The sequence below is a fragment of the Siphateles boraxobius genome, unplaced genomic scaffold (assembly GCF_051911475.1).
Source record: "Siphateles boraxobius isolate OS27281-9 unplaced genomic scaffold, OSU_SipBor_1 35, whole genome shotgun sequence".
NCBI lineage: Eukaryota > Metazoa > Chordata > Actinopteri > Cypriniformes > Leuciscidae > Siphateles > Siphateles boraxobius.
This window is the reverse complement of record NW_027508975.1, coordinates 8,652,597-8,664,167: the sequence shown is the minus strand read 5'-3', so window position 1 is coordinate 8,664,167 and position 11,571 is coordinate 8,652,597. Positions and strand designations below refer to the sequence as shown.

General features: G+C 37.4%; 1 protein-coding gene across 1 annotated transcript; it reads left to right on the top strand.

Moving 5' to 3' along the window:
• The first annotated feature begins 2,709 nt into the window (after positions 1–2,709).
• Positions 2,710–4,120, top strand: lratd2a (LRAT domain containing 2a). The gene has a single exon (XM_077196219.1). It carries the CDS (start codon positions 3,220–3,222, stop codon positions 4,027–4,029), a length of 810 nt encoding a protein of 269 aa, XP_077052334.1. The 5' UTR covers positions 2,710–3,219; the 3' UTR covers positions 4,030–4,120.
• The last annotated feature ends 7,451 nt before the right edge of the window (positions 4,121–11,571 follow it).

Genomic DNA, 11,571 nt, shown 5'->3' with positions numbered 1-11,571 from the left:
TTACAAGTGTTAGCATGCGGTTTTTCATTTCGAAAGCTGTTTTCTTCAGGTTGTTGATGGCTCAGCTACAGGTAGGCCGGCTCCCCGGTGACTGTAATTACTATAGCAACACAAATTTGGGGTGTCAACAGGGGGCAGTGAGGCCCTGAAATGGGGCATGTCATCATAGGAATAGAGGGGGAGAAAAAGCATCTGATGATGCCTGTCAACAATTTGTGTTGAGCTGTTCTGTATTTTCCATCCTAAAGTATGTGCAAGGCCAGTGTACGTAGTGGTTTTACTTTTTGTCATTAATTTTATAATTAATCTTCTTGTAGCTTAATAATTGAAATTGGTTTTATCTGGAGACTTGCTCTTTAAAACTAGGTCAGTAAGTGAAGTCAGAAACCTTCAATATTTCAAGAAATGTGTGTATGGGAGGAAGTTTGACACAACGGGTGGTTACTCCATGTTTATTATAGATGTTCTTGCAACCATGGAAACTTTTACACAGAGAAATACAGACTTGTATACAAGAAATATAACCATCATCTTCAGCCATTCTTTCTTTCTACCCTTTCATATTTCTAAGCAGTGCTTTAAAAAACAAAACTGCCACTATCCACATTAATAACTGTTAATGTAATTTGTCACTTATTTGGAAAGAGGTTACTTTTTTTTTACAGTTGAAAAGACTTGTGAGGCTCCTGTAAAATTCATAGACCTCATTTGTGAACAGGGATGTTTGTAGACTTTCATCAGTAGCACAAGCCCTATTAAAATGTGTCCCAATATTGTACTCTTGTGATAATGTTATGGATATAAATTGCCTATACCTGTATACAGTCATTCCCAACCTGTACACGCAATAAAGAGGTGCTAAGGTGCGTTCACCAAGGACAACAACTATAATATAACTATTATACTGATAACTATAACTACTAGTGAAAACTGTTTTCACGTCCGCACCAAAACAATGACGCTCTGTTTATTATAAGCGCTGTTTATGTCGTCTATGTTTGAAATGTGCAAGCTCAGTTGGATTCTGACTGGGTGTCAATGGTTTTTATTGTTCATCAGCTGGAAAAAAGCTGCAGATATGTTGTCTGTTGCTTTTCTGCCCTCACATGTTATCAGAAATGATCTTTTTCCCCACTTCTGAAGTGATTACAAGCTGTTGATGGAAAGAATTGGAATCATAGAGGACAACATGGTTTAGTCTTGCCTATTTCTTGGGGAAATCTTATTAAAGTCAACATGTTTTGAAGAAATTTAAATTTTGAATAAAATGTAGTGTCATATATTCTATCAGATAGCATGCTGACGATTCTTGAATTTCGGTCATATACATTCTATTTTCTATTTTTTATGAAATTGTGTTTGCTCATCTACAATATGCCCCTAGGACGTTTCCGTTCTGATGTTAAACGGACACTACTTCTAACTTGAAGTAGAAAATGTCTTTATGATGTTTATAAGTTAGAATGAATGTAAAAAATACATTTGTTAGATGTTTGTACACAGCAGATATTTTCCAGATGAAGCACTCTTTAACAGACATCTTGCAGACGCATGTGTGCTATCTATAGCCTATCTGTTGTGGTAAAAAACAAATAAAGAATACCAGCCACAGCAGCAATCATTCTCCCCTCCGCCATGTTTAGAGTTTATGGCACGCCCAACTAGGAAACTCGGGTATCAAAATTATTTTCCCAGTTTCCCAGTAGTAAATGCTACTTTAGAGGGATGTTCATGTCCAATTTCTGACTGTATTTATAATCCAATAGCATGTTAAGGCAGCATTGATGCTCAAATCTTTTAAAGCACGATAGGCTACTGATTGGCTGTCAATGTTTTTATTGTTGGAAAAAAAGTTGTTCTGAAAGTGATTCCAATGATATCTTTATCGTTATAGTTCCTATTCTATAGAATTAGAGCAATTATTACAATGTTATATTAGTTATCATCCTTAGCTATCGTCCTTATTCGCTGATAAAAGATAATAGATATTTGCTGGTTTTGTTTCTTACACTAGATTTATAGATACAAATTCACCTCATCCTCCAGAACTCTTTTTATTTTCTGCCTTGTTTCCCATTACTTTTTATTTTGGAGTGAGAAAGTGGTGAAAAATTATTCAGTCAGTGAGTGATGCGTTCAAATGAATCAAACTAAATCTTAAACAGTTTCAGACCATTTTGCAAACCCGCTTGATCGATTATCAAGTGATTTATTGTTGAGTCGTTCTGATTCTAAAACACAAATGCCATGATTGCTGAATTATTTTTGTTTACTGTAAATAATACAGTGAAATATGGCTGAAATATTGCTTTGCCAGACAAGGATTTATCAGTATAAAGGGTCTAGCGATGCCCCAAAATGTACTTCATATATAATTATTAAGTAGGCTACATTATTTTATATTAGGCTACATAAGTTAATAGCATAAGCCATGTTTTTGCTTATTTATTTGTTTTAGACAGCAGTTAGTTTCAGGTCCTCTGATCATTGCAGTAGGCCTACCTACATTTAGTCAAACAAAAGCACAAATGCGGTTTTTCCAATTTCTACTAGGCTACTTCCACATACGAATAATGGCTCTTGATGGTGTCTGTCTAAACTGCTTGATATCGTGTAATGTTTTTCCAGTAATGTCTCTTTAAATGAGCGAGCGCGTGTAAGTGTGACTGTGGTTTTATTTCTTCAGCTCTGCTCTGCCTGTTAGTTTAGTTCGCATATCTGATAGCAACACACAGCAGCAGGTCCAGCTCAAAACATCGGGAGCATTTTGACATTCGCTGCACAAGAGACAAAAACGTTACTTTAAAGAGGCGAATAACGTGTTTGCCTTTCTCTATTCGGATACCGTCGAAACATTTTATTAATTTCATCAGTAGGCTACCTATTTCATCAGTATGAGGCTTTGAAGAACTTGGAAACATCAGCTGTGTAGGCTACTAACTAACTAACTACCTGCGTGGAGCAACAACACGAATCATTGGATGTAAGCTACACACTGGATGTAATTCATCTTACTTATCCCAAACAATAACGTAAATCTTCTTATATAAAGTACTTTGTTTTGGTCTGTTATTGTGATGCGCGCGGATCTAGCTTTAGTAAGCAACCATATGCGCAGACGGAGCATCGCAGCGAATCTACTTCCAGATGCCCATCTCTCTCTGCTCGTAACAGGTGGAGCTCATTTCACTCCATCTGTCCGCTGCTGAAGTGGCATATATGGGCAATCAGGTTGACAAACTGTCACACCTAAGTTACGCCGAAGTTCCCACGACCGACCCGAACGGACTGGACACGGAGGAAGACGGCCGGCGGATCGGGGTCTCGTACATTTTCGCGACCGACGACGACGAACTGGACGATATTCATCATCAACATGTCGATGGACCGGAGCAAAAGGAGGAAGAGAAGCAGTACAACGAGCTGGGTTGCGCAGTTTACCACCGAGACGAGTGCATTTATGAGAAGAGTAGCAACACTAGGGAACTGGAGACGTTTAGCCCGGAGAATTTACTGAACAAATGTAAGCCCGGAGACGTTCTGGAGTTCGTGTCCGCCGGCCAGTACCCGCACTGGGCTGTGTACGTCGGGGACTTCCAGGTGGTGCACCTGCATCGGGCGGAGGTCAAGAACAGTTTTTTGACCGATGCTAGTCAGGGCAGGAGAGGCAGGATCGTAAACGAGCTGTACAAATTTAAACCCCTGAGTTCTGACATGGTGGTGCAGAACGCAATGGAGCAGGTGGGAGCTAAAGACAGAGAATTAAGTTGGAGAAATTCGGAGTGTTTCGCCGCCTGGTGCAAATTCGGTAAGCGGGAGTTTAAGATGGGAGTGGAGATACGGATAGGAAAACAGCCGTACAGATTTAAGCTCCTTTTGCCTGACAAACAGTTTCATGTGCTGGAGTTTCAGAGTTTGGAGGATTTGATCATGGAAAAGAGGAGAAATGATCAGATCGGTAAAGCGGCTGTTATTCAGGAGTTGGCGCATCATTTAAGCCATAGCGGAAGTGAAGCGAATGTTCATTGACTTGCAACAGGTAGCGGAAAAAAATGTATCAATACAACATAACATATCCGTTATTCTCACGAAACCCGTCCAGAACATTTCCCTGCAACCCCCCCCCAATATATATATATATATATATATATATATATATATATATATATATATATATATATATATATATATATATATACGAATTTATTTATTTTTTACTTAAAGAACAGTTTTAAGGACACAGGTTGTGATTGGCCAGTACACCAGTGATAGGCTACAGTAGCTCTTCATCATATCACTGCGCTGCTCCCATAGATGTTCTGTCATGTCAGGGACTATATCTTCTAGCGGAAGGATGTCACTTAAAGAATTTGCCAAAAATTGTGTCCTAAATTAATTTTTTTTCACAACTGTCTTTATGAAAACAGTAGGCTAAAGCACTCTTGGCAATGTGTTAAAAACAATGTTACAATGCAAAGCATCTTAATGTTCCTACATGCATCATTTAGCCTACTTTCAGCCCCCCAAAAAATTTCTTCTTAATTTTGGGGCTTCGTGAGATTCATGACATCACGTATTATGATGACAAATTATATTAGAAAAATTTCATACTGTTATTAAAAATGTCTAGTCAGATGATGGTATTGTTTTTATAATGGCTCTCAAGTTGTTAGCTGTTCTTTCTAATGTATAATCAGGCTCTCTGTGAGTTGCAAAATTGCCATAAATCATCATATGTGGACCTTCCTTTCTAAAAGTTTTGGCACAGATGAAATTGCAGCAAGTAAACTGTGACTGAATCCACCTATTTACCCTCTTTCTCAGTTATTCCTGTTTTTCTCATTATTACACGTGAACATAGCTGACCTCACAATTAGCTCTTTAGCTCGGTCAGTATTGTGCATTTCTTAAAGGCAGGGTAGGTGATTTGTTCCAGAAATTTGTTTTCGTTATGCTGGTTAAGTGGTATTTGTGTTTTAGGCCTATAAATAAGTGGTATAAATGTTTTTTTTTGTACACAGCACACAGGGCAGCAGGGAGCAAACCAAAAAGTCACGAGAGACGGCGTTAAACTACATCGTGTCTCAAAAAAAAATGTACATAAACAACTTAAAGAGCACTGACCCGTATTACCTGACTGCTGCAGATAAATTTTGGCGTTGATAGTGTTGCCATTGAAACTCATGAATTTGAGTCACGAACCGCTCCAAGTAAAATTTCAAAAGGTTTCCATCTCTTCCAAAATACAGCTGTTATGATATGAACACAGCATAAGCTTGTTGTTTAGGTTCAGGAGGAACTGTAAAAGCTGGCTGCTGTTTCGGTTGCGGTGCTCAGTGACTGACGTCTGTCTAACTTATAACTTAAAACACGCTGATGACGTGTGATGTCTGCGTGAGGAGGTATGGATATACATATGCTGATAGGCAGGTAGGACATCGTATAATTGCATTCAAACCAAATTCGGTGATTGATGAACATTTTATGGTCCCATAGCTTACACAGAAGATATAAATATAAATACATTTAGACTACTTAACTTATTGACTGCTATCAGGATGTGAAGAGACTTTCAACCAGCATAACAAAAAACAAAAAAAGTTTCTGTAACAAATCTCCTACCCTGCCTTTAAGTAAATGAAGATCTGTTTTCCCTTTGACATTACTATACAGGTCTCATTTTCCCATCTGTTTATATTTTTGGACTTTTTTTATTGCCAGAGGCCACTTAATATGGTTGGGTTGGAAGGCTGCAGGTGTAAACAAGAGCTTGTTTAAAAAAAAATCTGATAGAAATCATTTGATGTAGTGTTTTAATATTCAGCAAATGCTTTAATCCTGAGCCTCTTCAATACTCTGCAAACTCTGTACGACTTTCCTTTGCAAGCCCGCCAAATTTGGCTTACTTTCTAATTGTCCACCCACTTGTGAAGTTTACAATTTTCTCTGAGTGTGTGAATTGAATTGATGATGTGAGGCTGTAGTAAACACAGTTTACTAAGACTGGATTAAATAAATGTATCAAAGGCCAAGGCATAAAATGCCACATCTCTGCTTCAACACTCAATAATAAGAGCCCTAACAAATGTCAAAGGCAGTATTTCATAGCAGCAGTGAGGCGTTCAGTCGTGAGATCATGAGATGTTGATCAGGCAATTGCTTCATCCAAACCGGACTTTGACCTCAGGTGGTCAAACTTGAAATGCATGGAAAATCTGAAGGGTCAAAACACACAATGTCACGGAAACTCAGTATGACATATCTCTACACAGTAGCAGTGCCTTTGAGATACGCCACAGATGACGTGTTTTGTTAGAGGAGGAAAGCGTGTTTTATGATTTGAGTCCAATCGCACTGCCACAAGTCCACACTGAGTAAACACGAGATGCTGGGAAACAGGGAAGTAATTACAACTGCCATACTGTGAGTGAGTAATGGTTGCCCACAAAGGCAACAAGACAGTCTTTGTGAATCACTGGAAAGCCAACACTATTGCCAGCTTGAGACAACAGCCCCCTAATGAGCACTTAGTCTGTGATGTTTTGAATTGTGATCTTACTCAGTGACATTGCTCTTTGTGCTGTGAGTACAGGTTTCTGCCTAGTCCCTTCAGCTCTTCTGTGAATAGTTAGCCATTTCAGCCATAGAGCTGTTTTCAGTTTGTCGTGCTAAAACCCAGAATAGAATTAGCATTAGAAATTCTTTAGGGAACCCATGGCAACCTCCCGGGTTAGCCAACCCATTGCCATTATAATCAAACAGCTCTCTTGGTTTGGACTACGCAAGTGTAATATTAGGCCATGGACACTGAAAGGCTTTCAGACTTCACTGAGATCTTTAAAACAAATACAAATGAAAGCAATTTTAAGGAACCAGTGACATTCATCAAATTCCAGTATCATGCGTCATATGCATTGATTCTCTTATTTAAATAAAAAATTTTTTTTAAATTAAATTATTTCAAAAAGTATGCCAGTGATATCCATCAAATCCCAGTGTCCTTATCATAGCATATATTCTCCAATAAAAAAGTAAAATAATTAACTATTTAAATTATTTAAATTTTTTGTATCCCGGTCAAGCTACATTCATCAAATTCCGGTGTTCTTATTATCAGTGTTGGGAGTAACGCGTTACAAAAGTAATGCATTACAGTAACATATTACTTTTTGCTGTAACGCAGTAGTGTAAGGCATTACTTATCAATTTTCAGTAATATTTTACTCGGTACATGTTCAGTAAGGCTTGCGTTACAACAGACTTTTAGTTTTAATTGTAAAACAAACAACAACAAAAAACAGCAAGACCGCGAGATATTATAACGAATGAAAAATGCAAGTAGGCTAAATTACCTGTTCGTGGTCAGTCAATAGCCGCGTGTGGTGTCCAAGTCTGTAAATAAAGACTAAAGGGCAGCGTCTGATATATTTGTATAGCGATTTATTTTTTACAGGAGTGCCGTGAGGTATGATTTAGGCCTCTGTGCTCGCGCTGGCCAGAGGAAAAGTAGCTAATGGTGAAGATGGCATGAAGAAGACTATACATTCGCGAGATGGACGTATGGGCATTAGGCTATTCGTTCTGTGTTTTCTTTCTAAACAGTTAGGCTATGTTTATGTGGTATTTTTCATGTTTTCATCACGCAATCATGTTTTTGATGCGGTGGTGACGCGTTCATAAGGGCGGCGGCGCTGCCGATAAAGCACCTAAAAGCTGTCACAAAGAACCGGCAAAAGCAATGATTATGAATATGTCAAATATAGCAAGGAGACATTTTAATTGTTTATTAATAAAGTCAAGATGAAGTTGAGATGCTGCCTCGCGATCTTCGCAGTAGCCTAGTGAATGCACCAGAGAGAAATGCACATTTCATTTCATAAGCAGAGAGCAGTCTGTTTTCTTTCGTTTTGAATTGTTCTGTTTACAAGTAGACATTTCAATATAGATATATTTTTCAAGTCCGTGAATAGGCTACCTTATAGGCTACGCTGAGTTTCGGTTCATTTATGAGACGCGCTCCAGTTCCGCGCTTAAATCCAGGCAATTGGTTGACGAAACATTGATTAAAATTAAGATACAATTAATACAAAACGAAATTCACTTTAAAGAAAGGCTTTGTGTGTGTAAGGTCTCTGTGAAAGTTTTAAAGCAGTCTTTTAGTGCCGCTTCATAGCGGTCGCGTCCATAACGGAGAACTGTCACGTCTGTAACATTGTTTTTTCCTCATAAATGCGAATACGAAAAATAAAATAAAATGAATATTTTATGTTCTGTGGAGAGCCAACCCTTCTTCATCCGATTTGCGCAGTTTAATTCACAGAATTACACAAAAAAAAATCGTTGCCTCCTAAAAGTTAAAGATTTTTTTTTGTCACGCATGACTGTCTATTTCCCTAATATTAAATATAAAACACATGTGTAGACTGATATTTTTCTAATGTCTGGACTCCTTTCATGGAGGAGCCTATGGATAAACAGACGTTTCAATATTTTGGTATTAATGCATTTTCTGAGAATTTATATTTCAAGTTTTGACTGCAAATGTAATGTCCATAACGCTGGAATTCCCAAATTTTAAATAATTTATCCTCAACTAGTTTTGTGGTGTAGGTCTACGTATTTTTCAATGTTAAGTTAACTTCAGATAATACTAATAGTAATTTAAAGATGTGGTATTTTGGATCTGGACGGTATTGATAACGCTGGGAGTTGGAAGGGGTGTGTCGCGATTCTGCAGGTTCGTGGATCTGAGTGTTGCGATTTCGGTTTCATATCGCATATCCTTACAGCCCTAGTCATTTTAGAATGTTAAGTTCTACTCTTGTATAGTTATTTTGGTGAAAGTAACTCAAAAGTAATACAGGAGTAATGTAACGCATTACAATTCTGAGACAGTAATATTGTAAGGTAATGAATTACTTTTAAATAACAGTAACAAGTAATATATAATGTATTACAGTTTGGGAGTAACTTGCACACCACTGCTTATTATAGCTGCAAGGATTTACTAATAAGTAAATAAATAAATTAAATATCAAACTATATAAAAAAAGAGTAGTCCAGTGACAATCAGGTCCTTTTTAGATGCATAGGTTCTCTCGTTTAAAAAATAAAAAAGAATACAGAAAAATGAAGACAAATCTAAATACTTTAGAGTCAAATGACAATCATCAAACCCCAGCGTTCTTATTTAAGCTGCATGGATACACAAACAAACAAATTAAAAATTAAATTCGAAATATTTAAAAAGATTAGTCCAGTGACATTCATTAAATCCCAGTCTCTTTAAAGTAGCTGCATACATTCCTTGTTAAATAAAAAAAGACAAATTAAGAAAAATCTAGATAATTTAAAAAGAGCAAAGTGCCATTCATCAGATCACAGTGTTCTTATTGTAGCTGAGTAGATTAACTAATACATACATACATACATAAAAATGTAAATATAAAAATAGTAGTCTGTGCCATTTGTCAAATCCCAATGTACATATTGTAACAGTATTGATTCTCTACGTTCAATAAAAAAAAAGTAATAAAAAATGAAAAATCTAAATTATTTAAAGAGTATTCAAGCGACATTCATCAGAATCCCAGTATTGTAGCTGCATAGATTCACCAATAAACCAACACTTAAATAAATATAAATATAATGTAATGCAAATATTTAAAAAGAGTAGTCCAGTGACACTCGTCAAATCCACTGTCCTTATACTGTAGCTGCATGGTTTCTGGCAGACCTTTACATCACATGACTGGGGTTGAGGTGAACTTCTGAAGCTCATTTGTCAACTTTGTTAAACAAGTTTATTTAAACACAGCAAAATCTTTTCCTTGCTTCTCGTTATCTCATTAAGCCTGAACCACCTTTTTAAACATTATTTATAACATCATCACTCCTTCTGTGGCATAACAGACTACAGTGAATTCAGGTTTAACGGCAAAAACAAGCAGGAAGGAAGTTGCTTGCTGTCAATTTGCCTTTTCACTTCTTGTACTTATGAATCTTCCTGTTGCAAAGAGGTAAATAAGAAGCAGCTGCAGTGTGTTGAATTATTATTTTTTTGTGGTGGTGGTGGGTGTGTTATTTTTGTGTTTAAGATTATTATAGAACAAAAGTTTAAAAAAATACATTGTTTAGACAAAATAGTCTTCCACTTTTTATATCCAATTTGTACATTTCCTCCGTCAACAACACATTTAGATACCAAAACATTTATTTCTCTGAAATAATAAAACACATTTCTCCCTTACAAAAGTACCTTTCCAATCCCAGTTAATTCATTGTTGTACATATCTCAAACACCCGTGGATCTTCTTGGGTCTGTCTGTTTGAGCGTCACACATTTACATTTGGCATTTTTACCCGCTTTCAATGCAAATTTGTTCTGCTAGATTAGACGAGAGCGTCGGTGGACAGCAATTGTCAAGTCATAGTACCAAATATTTTCGATTGGATTCAAGCCTGGCTCCAGCCACAGCAATTCCAGAGCGCAAACCGTTTTTCCCAAGGCATCCTTTTATCCTTTTTGTTGTGTGTTTTGTGTCATTGTCCTGATGGGAAATCAATCTTCACCCTAGACGCAGATCTCTGACCAACTGAAACAGGTTCTCACATACTGGTGAAAATCATCCCCACAGCGTGATACTGTGCGGAGCATTTGGTTTGTGCCAAATATAATGCTTCACTCTCAGGCCAGAGAGCTCAATTTTAGTCTCATCAGTCCACAAATTTGGCTTCAAAACGTTTTGAGATGTTCTCAAACTCCAGGCATGATTTAAAACTGCGTTCAAAAGTGTCTTCCTTCTAGCCACTCTCAAAGAGTCGTGAACTGCGAAGTGCTGTAGTGAGGGTTGATATCTGGGCTGTTTCTCTATTTCTGCCACAAAGAAAAAAAGACCTGCAGCTCCTCGGGTGTTGTAACCTGCCTCTCAGTCATTTTTCTGAAAGCTGCCCTTGTTCTGAGTTTGATAAGACAGTCTGGTTGTTCTATCACGGACTACCTTGACAGTTTTCTCTACCTTCACCTCAAAGTTTCACTGGAATACATCCACTGTTTTAGTTGAGACCTCGCACAGTCAACAGCATTGATGAACATTGTGTAAATTTGCAACAGGAGGCAATACAATGTTTAAAGGAGAAATATAAGTTATATTGGGGATTCTGAATCATCCCAGTAAGTCAAATTAAACTGAATCGGCAGGTACGTTCAGAGTGACTTTTCCACTCTGGCTTTGTCAAAATTTGCATACCCTCTAGGTTATTTATTTTGAATTAGTATTTAAGACCGCTACGAAGTATGTTCCATCCACCTTATTCTCAGGGCCTACACGGTACTTGCGGTCTTGGCCACTTGAGAGGGCGTGAACGTGACAGGAAGAAAGTGTGCAAGACTTTCCTATGTCTTAAAAATGCTAAAATGCAGTGCCCTTAATGCACACTAAACCCACACTATTTCAAATACAGCTTCAGAGCAGTATTCGAGGCTAAGCGTTTCCCATTATGCATTATGTCCGGGAACTCGGACATGTAATATTAGATATTACATATAATTTGGTAGTAAAACATAAAGTG

What these genes read in the sequence shown, in the direction of transcription:
- lratd2a (XM_077196219.1), top strand. Translation starts at nt 3,220, where the DNA reads ATGGGCAATCAGGTTGACAAACTGTCACACCTAAGTTACGCCGAAGTT.